The sequence below is a fragment of the Drosophila elegans genome, unplaced genomic scaffold, assembly GCF_018152505.1.
Source record: "Drosophila elegans isolate 14027-0461.03 unplaced genomic scaffold, ASM1815250v1 contig_208, whole genome shotgun sequence".
NCBI lineage: Eukaryota > Metazoa > Arthropoda > Insecta > Diptera > Drosophilidae > Drosophila > Drosophila elegans.
In genome coordinates, this window is record NW_024545578.1 from 24,158,722 (window position 1) to 24,177,280 (window position 18,559).

Genomic DNA, 18,559 nt, shown 5'->3' on the forward strand with positions numbered 1-18,559 from the left:
TTAGACATATGGAAACGCGTTGATTGTTCCACTGGCAATTGCAGCTGGTGGAAATTCAATTTAAACAAGGAAATAAGTTAGCTTATGGTTCTGGCTTTGTAAAGAAATGTACGGTTTACGGTGTTAAATTGGTTAAACAATTTTAAAAGTCATAATTAATATTGTTCAGTTCTTAAGGAAAACTTGACTAAAAATAATTTGTATTATATATGAACATAAGTAGTAGAAATTTTTGTGACATGATCTTGAACATTTAATGCTTTCTTTTTATTAGATTTTTTTTTAAAATAAGTCTCTTTAATCTTTATCTCTAACTTTCAGAAAAAGATTCACATTTAAAATCATTCAATAACATACGAGTTATACAAAAGACTCAGGCAACAAACTTGTTTTCACCATTTTGCTAGGCAAGCTACAAATTCCCCCGATGTTTTGTTAGTTTCTCCCAATGTTTATTTACACTGATCGCCGGGCATTAAGTGCCCACCTCTTTGCCACATTAGTCGTCCAATACGAGTTCAAATTGATGCACATGCACAATGAAAACAAAGCAGAGCCAGCACTCTCGCAGCCAATACACTCAAATGATAACAGTACCGTGTGTAAAGTCAAATGGGGGTAAAAAAAAAAACAACAACCAACAGCCAACCGCATTGAGACAATATTCAATGAAAACGAACGAAACGTTTTAAGATCGTGCCGGTGCCAACAGCCAACCACAGTTCAGCACCAGCACCAAGAAGAAGCCCAGCGGTAACATTTCAGAGAGCGGAGAGGTTCGAGCCTCAAGCTGAACTGGAAACCGGCAGCGAACATGTTCGATGGAAAGTCGGTAACAGTGTGCACTTAAAGAAAAATAGGGACTCCTTCGGGACAACATTTCATGCCGAAATCAATATCCTCTCAAACATCTTTTATGAATGTAAGCATGCCTTTGTCGAAAACGGAATTTGACTTAATTTAATTCACTTCTTAGCGTTTAGTACCAATTTAATTATACACCTTTATATTACCATTAAAACTGTTTTTAGTTAATTTACTTCAATTGGAAAATATATGGTATTTAAATCACAGTTTGTTTTATCGTTCCAAAAGTTTGCATTGATTTGAAAATACAATAGTAATGAATAAGTAGCAGCTCGTATCATTAGGATCATTTCCTTATTGGAAGCTTAAACTTATTTTTATGATTTCTTATTTTAACTAGAATTTTGCTTGAGATTATATTTTTCAATATTTTGCAATTCTTTTAGTTCTAAACATTTTTTTTAATACAAGTTTTTGATGATTTTTTAACATATCTACGCTTATTGTAATTCCCAAAGTCTAATAGACAGACAAAATCTTTAAATTACTTTTTAAGCTAAAAGAAAACTTCCTAGCACACTTGTTTAGATAATTTTTGTTTTTAAGTCATATTGATTAAGGAATAGTAAAAAACAAGTTAAGTTGAAAATTTTGTTGGCCTACTATACAGTTAAGTTAACAGCTCATACCAACATAACAGGGCCGCAATGCCGGCAGCATTGAGGTGCACGCAGCAGTTGCCGCAGCAGCTGTTCGCCAAACAGGATTTCCTGCGGCAGCGGCGGCCGATTAACAGTTAAGTTCGCCTTGCCCTGCCACTGTTACAAACGCACACAAACACAATCTTAAGACGCGTGCGCTTTGTTGTCGTTTGGTTGCTGCTGTTGATGTTGCTGCTGCTGTTGGTGTTGCTGCTGTTGGTGCTGCTGCTGTTGGTGTTGCTGCTGTTGCTGCTGCTGTTGGTGCTGCTGCTGCAGATGTTGCTGCTGGGATGAGATGATCTTTGAGGCCAGGGCCAAACCTGGCAGTCCGAGTCTGTTTGGCGCTCAGAACGACGGCGACGATTTAGTCTCGGATGGACGCTACGCTGCCAAGCACCGTCAGTCAGGCTTACGCTGCTCTCCCGCTCTCGCATCGCAATCGCAATCGCATTATATCCGACTGATCGCGAAGTTCTTCGGCATTATGTGCGCCACGTGATTGCTACAATATATTGAAAGCCGTCGCCATATTATCGCCGATCTTTCGGAATTAAGGAGTGGCATGTGAAGAATACATCTGATGTGATCAGTTGATAGTCATGCAGTGAAGCCAGTGTGTGAAGTTCAAAGAAAATACTAAAGATACTTAAAAGTAACATCAAAATAAAAAACAAATACAAGATAGTGCATTTTTTTTAGTTTACTATTTATGAAGTTTTGGAATTTTACATTCTGGAAAAGGTAAGATTATTGCCATTAATATTGATTCAATATATTTGAAATTAGTTTAGTTAAGTTTGAGCTCCAAAAAGTCACATTTGTGCAATGAAATTGTCATACTTAATTTAAAAACTTCCACACTGATTAATCAAAGCTTAAAAAAGGAAATAAATAAATACTAAAGAGGAAACATTTACATAAATAAAACATTTAATTCAATTACAAGCATTTTGCATAATTTGCATAAATTCAATACAACAAAGGCGTTGAGACGACAACAGATGTTGTCAGATTAAATTGTTAAACTAAAAATAGTTATAATGTTTGTAAGTAGATAAATGTATTGAATACAAAACAAGTTATGGACATAAAAGAAACAAAGCTGATTGTAAATACAAAATAAGTTAAATTTATACTGAACAAAGTCAAAACTTTGATATGAAAATTTATTAAATGATTGCTAAAAAAACATTGAAAAATTAAAAAAATAAACAAACACAAATATCAAGTGTTCAAAAGAATTATATGTATGCAAAGAAAATTAGAGAATTTACTTTGTGATCAAGACTCAACCCTAACTCCCAAGAGTTCATACCTACTTAACAATAAGGATGGCCAAGGATAACCAGATAAAGTGTAATAGTGAAGATAAAAGAAGCTCATTGACATGCTCATTAATAATGTTATTGCCTTTTGTGCGATAAGTGTCAAGAAATTACTACAAAGGGGCAAAGAATGGACCAAGTTGAATGATATTCAAACATTTAATTGTCCAACTGCTGTCGGCAATCAAGCAGAAAAGGGCCAGAGGCTGCGATTCGACTGGATCGTGGATCCTCGATCGCGGAGGATGGAGATGGAGGACCGAGGACCGAGGATCGCGGAAGCAGACAATTCAAACTAGAGCGTGTGACTGCTGAGTGGATTTGCATATTGCGAATGTCCGTCTCCAGTGGCTGGCAGGGCTAATAATAAAGCATATTACCGGCAATTGTCTGCCGAGTTCGGAGGAGATTCGGGTCGAAGAAGGGTTTGGATTGCAGATTGTGTCAATGCTCCGGGGTTCACCGGGCTGTGTGCTTGATTCTTGTTCTATTTGGTAGCCGCTTCAAAATATTTGAGACAATCGTGGTTTGCTTGTTTGAACACCTTTTCTCCCTCTGTTGCCTTTATCTGATTTGGCATTGTCCATCATTTTGTTTGCTTTAAAGGACACAATTTTTGTTTTTGGACCCTTGTTTATTATTCTTATTGAGAAAAATCCTACTATTTTTTCCAATTTTTTTAGGTCTGTCAACAGCAACTTGATGAGCTTGTTGAGAATGTAGCTTCGGCCAACTGATCTGGTTCTTATTGTCTAAGCCGCTCTGAACTTGTCCCCCCATCGAGTTCATCTCCAGTTAAACTCGGACTGGCATACAACATTTTGTAGATTTTCAGAGATTAGATCTAAACAATCATGCACTTGGCTTACGATCAAAAAGTATTTTCTGTAGCAGTTTAGGTTTCTAATTAATTGTCTGTTTCAGCTCAATGTGTAACATTAATCTCGACTTAATCGATAAGCCTGTCAGCCAAGATTGTTCCTATGCTGTGATCTGTTCGGTTCGATATACACTCAGAAATGAACAATGGGGATTCTGGTTTTAAATTTGAAAGGAAACGGCACAGGAGAGTCAAATTTTTTGAATTTGCACTACTCTCTGCTATTCATTGTCTTTCCACAATCGAACCAAATAAGCGGCAAGATAACATTCACCTTGTTTAGGGGCTCGGCTCGAGGACTTTTAATTAGCTCGTGGCATGGGAATTATGTCCTCCTTCATGACTTCTGTTCAATAAAATGAAGGGGTAACTGAAGATGCGTTCGGCTACTTTGAATAGTGGCCTTGGTCGCTGTCGTGATAATGCTTAAAGGATTGAGATGCCGCCTCCGGATACAAATCTGCAACTTTATTGCACAAGCGTGCCGTCGAATTGCATTTTCTTTTGGGTTCTCAATAAGGATCGAAATGATTTGGGACTTTTTGTTTATCGCAGGAGATCTAGCGAGATATGCTAAACTCTAAAATCAGATGGCAGATCAGGAAATTTAATAAACATAAATAAATAGTAAATAGTAAAAATAATTTTCTTAAACGTGAGTCGAAAAAGAATACATTCAAAAATAAATAGAATAAACTTTAACGAAATACTTTGCAGAAAAACCATTTATTGATAGTTTTTGGTTGAGATAAGTTTTATAGAAAACATTAAAGTCACAAGTATTTAAATTTAATCACTTGTTGTTAAAGAAAGATTTTTTATTGAGAGCCATTAAAAGTAAAATCCAGTTTGAAAATTTTTCTTAGTCCAAAAAAATATATTTAAAAAGAAATAGGATAACGTTAAAGTTATCTGTATTCTCTTCGTTTTAATACTTCGAAAAAGTTTTTGGTTGTGATAAGTTTTATAGAACACTTTGAAGTCAAAAATATTTAAATTCAATCACCTGTTTTCAAAAATAAGCTTTTATTGAGAGCCATCATCAAATGTAAATAACAATTTTAAAATTTTGTTTACAACTGCCGAAATATCACAAAGTTTATTGATCTAAAAACTGAGATCGACTGGCGATGCTGAAGAGAATATACTTGCCTTGTAGGACTTGCAAACATTTAATTGAATGTTTACAATATAGCCAAGTTTTTATGAAAATAATTTTTGGATAACTGCCCCTATCTCAAGGCGAACTTATCTTTAAGACCATTTGATTTATTGGCCCCTTTGGTCTACTGTTACTATGCTATTATCATCTTGAACTTCCAAAGCACTGTTTCACGCGTTGTTTATTCTAAAAACTCCTCCATTCAGCTGTATTTATTGGTGGCTGCCTACAGTCCAGATTATCAGTGCAGTGCCATCATGAGCTTCGGTTCTGGGTCTTTGAAACTCAGAGACTTTTGTCAGCGATGGAAGGTCTCCTCGGGCTGCAGGTCTGCTTGATGATTTTCCTGCTTTCTGGAAAAGCGCACCGCTGTGCCGAAAATTGTCACGGATTCGCGGTCGCTGGCTCGCTCGCTGTGAAGGTGCAAATTTAATGTTTGCCAATTTAGCAACGCTCTGCTGTCACCTTTGGTGTCCATTAGCGAGCGTTTATATGCAAAGTGCCGGGCATTGGCAGGCCAGCGTCGGATGTGGCAGCCGGCGGGGATCGGATGGGGCTAACCATTATCACAGAAGCAGCATCACGTTGTGGCTCCACCACCTGCTGGGCGCATTTCGCGGAGCAGCTCCCTGCCACTGGCCGCCCTGGCCGGACAATTTCCAGATACGGACACCTCAGTGGAGCACTTAACCTGGCTTTCATGGGAGGGAGTCAAGGCGCTCTCGCAGCTCCGGTTCTGAAGAGTGAGATCAAGACACATTTAAAAAAATAATATGCTACGCTGGCAATACAGCAATTCATTACAGCTTTTGAATAGCACATTTCATGCCAAAAAAATACTTGATTTTGGACGTTTTGTTGTGGAATCCAAAAATTTACTTACCGAAAAAAGGCCTTCGAAAAATCTACGAAGAGCGATGAAAATATATTTATAATGACTTATGTCTTGCCATTCAAATAATCACTTATGTAGTGCCAGGCAGTTACTTATTTTTGTGTTTTAAATTGTGTTTATAATAACAGAGGATAAAATATTAAAAATACCCCTTTCGTCCATTTTTTTCACGCTCATTAAAGAATTATAAAAAAAGAGCTTAAAAATAACAAAAGAATTAATTAACAATAAAAAACTAAAGATACTTTTGAGAACAGCAACCCCCTTTTCTTTTTTTAATTAAATAAAATTTATAACTAAATTCTTGGAGTACTTTAAGGAGTACGTTTATCTTCAGAAATAAGGAAAGAAAGAACATTTCCGACCATATAAAATATATATTCCTGATCAGCATCCGTCTGTCCGATTGTTCGTCTGCCCTATCTCGATGAAACATTACCAAAAGTCTTATTGCAGGCAGAACATGATTCGGATGTAGACAGATCGGACAACTTATCACTAGCTTCCATAGGAACAATCGGAAAAATAAATGAGAGAAATATAAATTCGCTTATTCTCAATTTATTCACGAAGTATATCGTGATAGTTATGGATTAATATTTCAGAAAAACGGTTAAAATAATGGTTTGATTCGTAAGTTTTAGTGTGCCGATAGATATTGTCCAAATAAACATATAACTCACAATAACTGGCCTATCCCACGTCTCAGAAATTACAATTTTTTAAATAAGCTTGCGTTGAATCCCAAATCTGCACAGGATTAAAATATAAGTATTAAATTCATATTAAATAATATATCTATACCGAAGAGTATTTAACTATATTCCATGGCTTAATGTTTAAGCCACATACATTTTTATTGATACTTCGGTGGTACTAATTTAATACGCATATTATTGAAAAATTGTTCATACACAATAGTTTAAAATTAATGTGTAACAATAGTTTAATTTCAATGACATTTTTTTTTGGGTGCAATTGTTCATAAGGACAGACAGGCGAACATGGATAAATCGCCTCTGGTAGTGATTTTGATCAAGAATATAATGACTTTGTGGAGTCGAAAAAGTACATTTCTTTCTTATTTTTACTTGTAAGAGACATTTATTTATTATTATTCTAGGAATGATGGAGAATCTTCTAAAAAGTGTGTAATGTGTAAATTGTAAGCAACTCTTAATGCTGAAAATATAAAATTAAACGTGCTAAAATTAAAATATATAACAACTAGTAATAATAAAGTCGAAAACTATCGACCAAAAGTTCAACAATGAAAAACACTTACCATATATTTAAACTTATTTAAGCAAATATTAAACGAGTTGAGGATAATATTTAAGCGTTTTATAATATATCAAATTTTCTATAACTGTATGACCAAGTTATAGAAAATATGATACAAAACGTTAATATATGCATTTTTATTTACTTAAAGCAAATATATACAAAGTATGTTCTAATTCCAAGGTTAAATGCTTTTGATCCTACAAAATGAACAAGAATTTTTTCCTAAACGCCCGTGCTTTAACAAATGTGACAACGAAGACCCCAATGTCATACATTATGGGCACACAAATGTATCTGAGGATTTATTTTGTATATCCATAACAAAATAGAGCCCTCCCTCAGATTCTTCATGCTCATTAAATAGTTGACGCAAGATTTTCGTAAATATTTTATTTGTTCGCCGCTGTATAATTATTCGCTTGACCTTAGGCTTTTTGGGCTGGAAAAACAAGTCACTATCAGTATAGTAAATGGCATTAGATGTGTGAACGCAAAGTGTGGCTTTAGCCGGGGAAAGGGAGAGAGAGGGATTCTCGACGTGAAAGAGAGGGGAGGGAGGATAAGCTGCAGGGTCTTCTGACATTGCCGCGACCGAAACTTTGATGGTGCAAGCCCAAACCGGTCGCTGCATACCTCAATTTCTATCCACGACCTGTAGCGAAATAAAAAAACAAAATTCCAAAAAAAAAAGAATAAAAATAAAGAGAAACGCAGTGGGTCATCGGTTATGCATGTTGTTGTTTTTGCCGCTGCAGTTCTTCTTCTTCTGCTTTTTGGCGTGGCTTTCGTGGTTGTTGTTGTTGTTGTTATTGTTGTTGTTGTGGCCATGGCCTCGTCTTGATCACAGCTGAGCCAAGAGGCAATGTGTTGGCTGGCCAGCAAAAACACAGCGAAGAGGAAAAATAATCTGTGAAAAAAAGGCATCATCAATAACAAGGACAATCGTGAAGAGGTCGCCAGAGTTGGATTTTTTCAATTAGGCTTTCAGCAACATGTTGTAGGCGCATAGCTATGGAAAAGGAGTTCTGAAAGAGGACCCACTAAAAGAAATATTGCTATAATGATAAAAGTGAAATTCAATTAAATATATTTCTGAAAGCGCTCAGAAATATCAATTACAAGAGGATACAAGCCTGCAGAAAATATTCCTCCCAATTTTTTAAAGCAAATAATTATCAAGGATATGTATTAAATTATCTTATATGTGTATTTGCATAACCTTACAATTCCAAAGTTCATTCATCAGTGAAAAATCCATAATAAATATTATAAGCTTTCATCAGACCTTATATATGTAACTCCAAAAAATTGTAAACAATTTCAATAATTTTAATGGAATAATAAAATACTTCTCCATTCTCCATTGCAGATGAACCAGCTGTGCAAAGTGTGCGGCGAGCCGGCGGCTGGTTTTCATTTCGGGGCATTTACATGTGAGGGCTGCAAGGTGAGTTCTTCTATTATGCCCATAGAGCAACCCAAATCGATATTTTATAGAATTTAATATCGAAAATTGTGAGAAACTCGAGAGATTCAATTTCGCACATTCCGTGGACAAAATGTGCAAAAAGTGATCCCGATTTTGGCTTTTATTTTTTCCACAAAGCAAAATCGAAAACATTATTACTGTAATTAAAATTCAATTCGGTAGATTAATCGATTTTTAATTGACTATAAGTAGATACGTGTGCGCAGCCGACACAATACAAGGCTCACCTTCAAATGGCATGGGAAAAAGTCTGCGAAATTCAGAGCAGTCCGTAGGGCGAGGGGAGAGGGTCCGTAAATAGAACTAGGTAAGCTCCAAGGCGAGCACAATTGTAAACTGCAGTCAATCAAATAAAAATTACATGCATATTAGATGAGTCAGCGCATTCGGAAACAAAAGTCGCAGACGCCCATCAAACACCACTCAAAGTTGAACTTCAAAATCAACTGGGGCAAGCTCTCCAACATGAGTTGGCACGGCTACAAAACAAAAGGGAACCAGCTGTTATAAAGTAAATGGATCAAAAAGAGTAGAGTTTTTCCTTTCTTAACAACTGATGCTGTCTTACAAGTAGTTGGCCAAATCATAAACGCACATTTTGTAATTGAAGCAAGTTCAATAGGCGGAGCAAGACACTGACAGTTGCAAATAAGCTATAATAAAAATCGTACTGTGCAAAGGTGTTAAGTGGTTTATCTGATACGATTTGCTTCAGTTGTAGACGTAATTGGGTACTTTGTATAATTTTTTGATTAGACTTGGTAAAGAGTGTAAGTACCTCGGTCCCAAAAATTTGGGAGACGCTGATTTTGATTCAAAACTATTAAAGTCTTAATTAAAATTAAGACGACACGAAAAAATGGTAAGCGCGAATACAACTATATGAGGCTTTGGAAGCATAGATAGTATACAAAGAAAACAACGTTATAAATTTAATAAAGGCGAGGGTCCGTCAAACTTGCTAAACCTGAAGCTCCGAAAGCATAAATTAATTTCTAAATAATACTGATTAAAAACTTTAAAAATATTCAAATAATTTCGGTTTTTAGGCGTGTATACTTCAAGAATTATTTTAGGATTCAAAATTTCAGTTTCGTCGAGCTAAGGCATCCTTATAACATAAATACCACTTCTAGTAAAATAATCTATAAGCAGAACTGAAGAGAAATAAAAAACGTAATTTATGCTATTAGCGCCATTTTCTGAATCAGGGAGTCCAACTGCACCTGAAAGTCAAGGTTTGATCTCTGGAGGATTTTGTAGATTTTAATTTGTAAATCACTATATTCAACTAATACACTAGCAGGAGCCTTCACTCTCTTTTTTAATAGGTTTTGTTTATTTTGCTCATTTATATAGAATATGTGAGATACTGGGTATATTTTAATAAAAATATTTTCACTTTGAAATAAATATTTTCCGTACTGATTTAGCCCCGAGGGGTGTTTTCTTTAAACCAAGGTGTGTTACACTTTTATTTTTATTTTTAGGTACGAAAAAATGTAGATTTAAAATTACAAAAATATAGAATTTAAGATGTTTTTAGCTTATGTTACATTCAAACATTTTGTTATTTAATTTCACTATGCCGGTTTTCTCTGGGTGTAAAGTTTAAAAACTTAAAAACCGGTCGCCGGTTTTGTAAGCACAATATTAAGATGTAGTTCGAAAGTCTAATTGATCGTACTGCCATAGGGAGAATCGGGTTTAATTTGATACATTTTACTGACTTTTGCCTTATCTGACATTTTCATTCCATTTTTTGAAACAAAACTTAGAGTTCGATATATTTTGTTTTGTGCGGACGCTGATCATGCCAAAAAAAATGTTGAATGTTAGGACGACTGCCGATTGTGTAAAATTAAATACATTTGACATCTGAGCTTTATTATAATACCACTCAGTAAGATAGTACATTTTAAACCCACAGTGGTTTTGAAAATAACCGTCATTTAGTAAAATCTTTTTAGTTAGATCACAATCAAAGATATTAAACATTATTTATATTTTAAAACATAAATTTCTCTCTCCTTTTAGTCCTTTTTCGGTCGTACCTACAACAACATTGCGGCGATAGCAGGATGCAAGCACAATGGCGACTGCGTGATCAACAAGAAGAACCGCACGGCCTGCAAGGCGTGCCGCCTGCGCAAGTGCCTCCTGGTGGGGATGTCCAAGAGTGGTTCCCGCTACGGTCGCCGGTCCAACTGGTTCAAGATCCACTGCCTGTTGCAGGAGCAGCAGACGACGACGGGCGTCGGAGGCGGGGGCTCGGCAGGAGGTGGATCTGGTGTCGGAGTGAGCACCGCGAGTCTGGAGCAGCTGGCGCGCCTGCAGCAGGCGAGTAACCAGGCACGCCAAACCTACCAGGACAAGACGAATCCCTGCATTAAGTCGGCCACCGCAACATCGCCCAGGATCGAGGGAGCGGCCGTGGGCACAGGAGTTGGTGGCGCCGCTTCACCCTCGTTTATGCAGGCGGCCAAGTTTCACCACCACCACCATCACCACCAGCGGCAGTTGAAGCTCGAGTCTCGCCTCAGCAACACGCCCAGTGACTCCGGAGCATCCTCTGCCGGGGATCCCAATGAGGATGGGGCCACCAGTGTGCTCAGCGGTCAGATACCCACACCGTCGTCCACCAACGCTAGTGCTCTACCGAAATTGGATCTGCGGCATCCCAACTTTGCGGCGACTTCGGAGCCGGATGCGGACTTGCAGAGGCAGCGCCACCAGGAACTGCTCGAGATCTTTCGCAGCCACTCGGAGCCGCTGTACAGCTCCTTTGCCCCATTCAGCCACCTGCCACCAGTGCTGCTCGCCGCCGGAGTTCCGCAACTGCCCATTTTCAAGGATCAGTTCAAGGCGGAGCGGCTGTTTCCCACGGCCAGCAGTCCGGAACTGGAGGAGCCCATCGATCTGTCTTTCAGATCGCGAGCGGATCAAGCCAGTCCGCTGGCCCACACCTCGAATAGCCCCAGTTTAAGTGAGCCACCCGCCGCGAGTCACTGTTTGGGGGAATCCCCGACCTTCGCGCGAAAGTCCACGCCCCTCGATCTCACCCTGGTGAGGTCACAGACACTAACAGGCTGAGGTCATCTCGTGATTGCCAGAGAATTCGTTCGAGTGCCAAAACAATTTCGAGTACTTTAGGCTTAGGTTGCACAAAGTATTTTGGTTTTGCGGAAAAGTCGATCAGTTTTGAGGGAATGTTTTTTGGAATCTATACATAAACACAAGACTTTTTACAAAAAAAAAAAAAAAAACAAAATTGTAACACTAACCAACAACTAGTAACGAAGAACCTTAAAAACTATTCGACTTTTTACATTCAAACCATACTTTAAGATGTAAGAAGAAATTGTAAATGTTGGTGCCAGTGAAATTATGTACAAATATCCATATTAATATGTATTACCTTAGCTCAATGAAAGTAGATAATTTAAAATTCATTAGGTTTAATTACTATATACAAGTATATAACATAATAACTAGCAAAATTTACAAATGATTGTAATTGGAGATGCGATGTAAATTTAATTACATTTTTTATTGTTTTTTAATTTATGTTTTAAAATTTGTAATGATAAATTTAAGAATTCTTAATTTAAAGCGTTGTTTTCGTATTGACCTTTTGTTTGTTTTATTATTTTTAAATAATTTATTGCACTAGACACTTAAGAAATTATAAAATGTAAAAAAAGAGATGAAATAAAAGTTTGTAAAATTGGAGTAAACATTAAGCAAATATTATTTTTAATTTTATAGTATTTTGCTCACATTTTAAATCTTCCAATCTTTACATTTAAAATCTCTATCTTTTCCCCTCTGGAGGCTGACGTAAAAAGCTTCATTCCATTGACACATGACCAAACTTTTGCCTGACCATTTACAGCAGAAATTTGTTCAGGTTACAAGTACATATCAAGAGTTATATATGTATTTTCAATTCAACTGTCACGGCATTTGTGTTTACGTGTATATCCATCAAGCGGGGACCAGAAAATCCTGGCCAGTCAATGCGTTTTTCATTACATAACAGTGCTGGCTGACATATTTCCAAATGCCAGGCTACCTAGATGTTGACTATATAAATGTAATTATGACAGGCCAAGACAGATGACACAAGTTTATATCCGCTCATTGGAGCAGCAAAGACGTGAACGTGAAATACAAGCCAAACCAAAACAAATGACTTAGGCAACGAACGCGAAATGAAGTCGATTAAAAAATTGTCTGACTTGGCTTATGAAGTTAAGTGGATAAGTTATCATTTGAAATATTTTTATTTAAATATATTACGCACTAAGAGTGACTAATGCACTAAGTAGAAAAAGTAGGTACTTGTATTTTTATTACGTTGCTAACTCAAGGTTTTCTATTGTTGTGTTTGGCATATTGATTATTAACCAGCCTACCTCATATGCATATGCATATGCATATCTGCTGCTGTCTACTCATCTTCGTTGATTTATACACCTTAAACACTTCATTCCACCTTCGCTTGGCCATCACTCACACTCCCAGGTGTGCATATGTATATACGAAGACATAACTCTCTTGATTGGCTGTGAAACGCTCGAATGGCAATTCACACGTCTACTCGATGGCACTATGTCTGTCGGTGTGTTTGGTGTGTTCGGGAGAGTATCTTTGGGAACACGCCCCCCGAGAGCGGCCAGACAAAGTGAGATACAAAGCTGAATAATTGCACGACACACGCACAATTAGCCCCGCAAACAGAAGCTGCTAAGCACAAATAATGCTCTGAGCAAAGTAAATACACCGAGGACCGGGGATCGGGGGGATCGGGGAAATCGGGGGGATCGGAAGAATCGCGTGCTCAATATGCTTTCAAATGCATTTATGCACAGTGATGTGGAGGAATGGGGCGGCGCAGGTAAACAAGTGGCCGCTGGTGTAGATGCTTGTTGCAGATACTCTGGCGATGAGTTTTATTGGTGTCGTCGATAGAGATCTACCGATCGGGGGTAAAGTCCCAGGCAGAAGGGATAAAGATAAAGCTGACTAATACCCCTGAAAGCCAAAGACCACCCAACTTATGTAATACAATACATGCTCCAATAATAATCATAACATTTTGTGACGATTTACGACGGCTGAACTTGAAGCATTCAATAAAATGAGAAAAATAAATAAATCTACGGCACAGGGAGAAAATGAAATCAGTTTACAACCCGATACAGACACAGCGGGCGAGCATTTACAAACAATGAAATTCAATGCAATAATTCAAGATTCAATTGAATTTTAAGTACGCCCAGAGCCGAGCTTCCTTTTGTATCCGTAACTAGAAACTGACGATAAGCTAAGGCCAACCGTCTGTCAGTCAGTCAGTCAGTCAGTCCCGCCGACGGCAATCCATCTCATATGTTATCTGTCCGTCTGTCTCTGTGGCATTTTTGCCTGTGTGTCGCGCACGCGCATAAACTTTTCAGTCCCGAGATTAAACAATCGAAGGCGTCGTCTCGCTGAACCAGTTAGCTTCCTAAGAGGGAATTGGCCCCAAAACTCAGTCATTTTTTTGGTATAGGTAAAACGTGAACAGTAGGTTAACTGTGGCAGCACTTTTCCAGGCTTACTAGTCAAAAATATAGCTGCAATTATAGGGCTTAAATGTAGGACTTACAGTAAAACTTCAAACTTAGCTAAAGTTAAAACGATCCAGTAAATTTGTATCCGATATTGTAGAAGCTGACCATCGAAAGATATTTTTGTGTATCCATAAAAAAAATAGAAATAACAAAGACTTGTAATAAATGCGTCTGCTTATAACTTCGCTTATTATTTACAGCTACAGCTACTTACTTCCATAGGTCGAATTTCTGAAAAACTTAAAAATACGAGCAAGGTTTAATGGATCCTTTAACTCAAAGAAAAGGAACGGTATAGAAGAGTGCTCGATTATTAGATATTCCTTACTCCGCTTATCAATTTTAACATTTTACAAAATATGGCTATGGAACACAGTTGTGTCTAATGCGACTGTGCAGGGTGACATGACAGACTTTCACGATTTATGGGCGTTAGAGTAAGAGTTGCGTGGCCCAATTTTAAAATAAAATTGTCCTGCATAAGCTTATCTGGAGTCTGCAATAGCTTTTATAGTTTCCGAGATCTCAGGCAGACGGACATGCCTAGATCGACCTATAATATATATAAGTTGCAGGATCGGAAACGCTCCCTTCTACCTGTCACATACTGAATACATCGTGAATACAATATACCTTTTGGTCTACGAGTAATCGCCATTGATTTTAAATAAAGTCTCCATCACTTTTACCTCGCTACTCAGATCGACGAAAGGAATATTAATAAATTGCATCTGGTATTTGAGGTGTACTCTCAGCGAAAGTTCGTCAGGCCCTAGTGAAAAGAATAAAAAGGTTTGGCAGTTGAAGCTGGCAGAGCAAAGAGTTTTTTGGTTAAAAAAATAGACGGAAAAATCGGCGACAATGTTTACCGATCCATTTTAATGTCACTTTTGTTAAAAGGGTCCCAGGATAAAGCTGCAATCATTTTTAAAAATTGAAATGAATAATTTAACAATAGTTAATGTTGCACCAGCATCATGTTTCGATAAAAGTTTCGAGCTGAGGCGTTAAATTTCAGGGTCCGCAAATGGCTCTCATAAGTTGAAAAAAATCATATAGTCAGTAGTCTACGTAAAAAATAGGGTAGCGGAACATTTTTTGTTTTTGTAGCGGAACAAATTTTTATTTGTCGAACTCGTCAACTGAAAAGGTTATCTATTTACAAATGATGATTTTTTAATAGCTTTCTTACTTTTAAAAGAAAAAAAAACACATAATTCAGAAAAATTAATGAAATCTGGATTTGAACCGATAGTATGGTTAATATAATTAAATGTTTAAAGATAGTTTCATTTAAATGTTGGCCGCGACTTCGCCTTAAATGCTTCATCCCCTTAGTCCAGTTTTGGCATACTCTTTTCAACATTTCTACCGGTATTGATAATTCACTTGGTAATTCTTTTTGGATTCTGGCCGCTACACCTGTGATGTTTTCGTCATTCCATCACAATACTCCGAATAGCCGACAGAGAAGGTCAACGAAACTTTCTTAACGAAGTATTTATTTTGATACTAAAATTGAATAATTTGCAGCCTTTCTTCGTTTGTTAAACGATTCATGATTAAATTATAAGCCTAGCTGAAAACATTAACCAGGGTTACAAGACAAAAAACTAGCATTAACTGTAAAAACTAGGGCTGCCAAAAAGAAAGTTGATAAAAAATCACCCTTTAGTTGTGTAAAAAGCTTTATTTAAAAATCATTTTATTGTTTTAGTTTATTCTTTTATTTCACTATATATACTTTTTTAAATATATTTATATTTTATATATACATATGTGAAGTAAGGGTCTAGTTACACTTGGGTTGCTTAATTGCGTCATTGCGTCTGGGGCTAGACGCATTATTGTTTTTACAAAGGTATTGTATAGGCAGATAGAGATGCGGAAAAAGTGCGTCAAAGTGGATTTTTGGATTTTTACCGATGTTAACTCGATGTTTAAGTCTAGTACTCAGATCGACGAAAACCGTTTGCAGTCTAATAGCCTGATTAGTGGACTTTTTAAATATGCCTGATTCTATTGGAGCTTTAGCATTAAGCTAATGCCACTCCGACATGTGAGTGGCACGAACAGCTGATCTGGGTTGTTTTACTTTGAATTGTCGCAAAAATTAACCCCGTATATGTGGGAGTCCTTTCCTGCCAGAGATGCAGCAGTAATGATTTTAGTTTTCAGTAATTTTAAAGTGAAATAGATTTTATATTCAAAAAAAAATTAAATATTGCGCCATCCTTGCAAATAGCCCAGCTGCTATAGTGTTGGCAATAACCAAATATCTTTAAAATCATTATTTTCCGGTATTTTTTTAAAATGTTCGGGGCGAATGAATTTTAATCGCATTTATTTATCGCATATATTTTAAAAGCGATATTTTGTCCCAAGTTGTCAAATGCCTCGATAGCATTATGGATAACCTGCTGAGCACTTAAGATATCCGTAAGCTCGCTCATATAGATGATTTGTAATTCAATTCGTTTTGATTTATGGCAATTCAAGAGTAAACAAACCCAGATCAACTGTTCGTGTCACTCACATGTCGGAGTAGCATTAGCTAAATGCTATTGCGCCAATGGAATCAGGCTATTATCCGCATTTATCGATTACAAGCCGATATAAGGTCCACGAATTCCCCTGCTATTTGGTTCGAAAAATATTCAGAAATTTCTCTTTGGTATTTTTTTGGGTCCTCCGTACGGTCTCACCATGCCGGCTTTGTGAGCGGTCCAGTTTCGTCTTCTTTATAACTCGCCGAATAATATGCAAAATGTATCCCGTGAGCTCGCAAAAGAGATCCTGGACGTTCGCCAACGAGGGTCAGTTGGTGGCCTTTCGCGTGGAGCAGAACAACAAGTACATCGAGGACCATGAGGCGGAGGCGCAGGGCCGCGACCTTGAGGAGCATTTCCTCACTCCACCCGAGGAGCGCCTGCTGCTGAAGCAGTACGAGATTTACCTGTTCGACTTCTGCCGCCGCTTCGATCCGCCGATGCCCAAATGCGTGGTCGGCACGGCTTTCAACTACTTTAAACGATTCTACTTGAACAACACGCCGATGGACTACCACCCCAAGGAGATTCTGTAAGAATGTCCTTTAACTAAATATGTTTTTCGGTCTTCAGTGTTATGTATTAAGTTTAAATTTGGTTTGCATTTAATGTTGTCGGTAAACGGCCTAAGAAATGAAAGATTGAAAGCTTTATTCACCAGACAATAGCCTGCTATTTAAAGGTATATATTTCCAATTGAAAAGGTATAAAAAGTTTACAAAGCTGAAATATTTTCAGCCTAAATGTGGAATCTTTTATTATTTAAGATCCTAAAAACTGAAAATCCAAACATGTTTAGTTATGTTTTTTAAATTGATATCAATGAAAAATATCTTTTCAGTGCCACATGTGTGTTTGTTGCCTGCAAAGTGGAGGAGTTCAACGTTTCCATCAACCAATTCGTCAACAACATCAAAGGCGATAGGAATAAAGCTACAGATATAGTCCTATCCAACGAGTTACTTCTGATTGGTCAGCTCAACTACTACCTCACCATACACAATCCATTTAGGCCCATAGAGGGGTTCCTTATAGATATAAAAGTGAGTTTTTGAGTTGGCCCTGAAAGTCATATCCTATACTTTATGTTGTTTTTAGACCCGCAGTAATATGCAAAACCCAGAGCGGCTACGACCACATATTGATAGCTTTATTGATTCCACTTTCTACACGGATGCCTGTCTTCTTCACACGCCCTCGCAGATTGCATTGGCTGCTGTTCTTCACGCTGCCAGCAGAGAACAAGAGAATCTCGACAGCTATGTTACGGATCTTCTATTTGTTTCCGCCAGGGATAAGTTGCCCGGACTCATAGATGCCGTCAGAAGTAAGCTGATCTGCTAAGATAGCGGTCCGTATAAAACATTTTTTTATATTTTTTCTGACAGAAATTCGAATTATGGTGAAGCAGTATCAACAGCCTGATCGGGATAAGGTTAAAGCCATCGAGAAAAAGCTCGATAGGTGCCGCAATCAGGCAAATAATCCGGATAGCGATCTGTGAGATAAATTAGACATTTAATAGCTAAAATTTTAAATAACCTGTATTTCTAAATAGCTATAAGGAGCGCTTACGAAGATTGTACACCGATGAGGATGATATACCCGCCGACGATGCATCATTCCACATAGCTGATGTAAGCTCGGATACATCTGCCATGAACATAAGCCAGTAGTTTTTAAAAATATTTATAATGATTGTTTTTCAGTGAATTTTTTTAAAATTAAAATATTTAAAAATATTAAAATCTTGCACCTGCCTTGCTTTGCTTTAAAATAATAACTTGAAAGCGTTATAAAAAGAACTAAACCGGGAGTTTTGGCAAACGAAGTTTTAATAAACATTATT

At 37.3% G+C, this 18,559-nt stretch overlaps 2 protein-coding genes across 3 annotated transcripts; both read left to right on the forward strand.

Moving 5' to 3' along the window:
* The first annotated feature begins 1,892 nt into the window (after positions 1-1,892).
* LOC108143150 (protein embryonic gonad) lies at positions 1,893-11,819 on the forward strand. Of its 2 annotated transcripts, XM_017267397.2 has the most exons (3): positions 1,893-2,249; positions 8,427-8,504; positions 10,584-11,819. In XM_017267397.2, exons 2-3 carry the CDS (start codon positions 8,427-8,429, stop codon positions 11,637-11,639), a joined length of 1,134 nt encoding a protein of 377 aa, XP_017122886.1. In that variant the 5' UTR covers positions 1,893-2,249; the 3' UTR covers positions 11,640-11,819. The 2 variants fall into 2 exon arrangements, with proteins under 2 accessions (XP_017122886.1, XP_017122887.1); XM_017267398.2 differs by lacking the exons at positions 1,893-2,249; positions 8,427-8,504 and adding an exon at positions 10,333-10,449.
* Positions 11,820-16,848: 5,029 nt separating this feature from the next.
* LOC108143146 (cyclin-H) lies at positions 16,849-18,422 on the forward strand. The gene is made up of 5 exons (XM_017267392.2): positions 16,849-17,242; positions 17,552-17,753; positions 17,809-18,037; positions 18,099-18,210; positions 18,269-18,422. Exons 1-5 carry the CDS (start codon positions 16,929-16,931, stop codon positions 18,384-18,386), a joined length of 975 nt encoding a protein of 324 aa, XP_017122881.1. The 5' UTR covers positions 16,849-16,928; the 3' UTR covers positions 18,387-18,422.
* Positions 18,423-18,559: the final 137 nt, after the last annotated feature.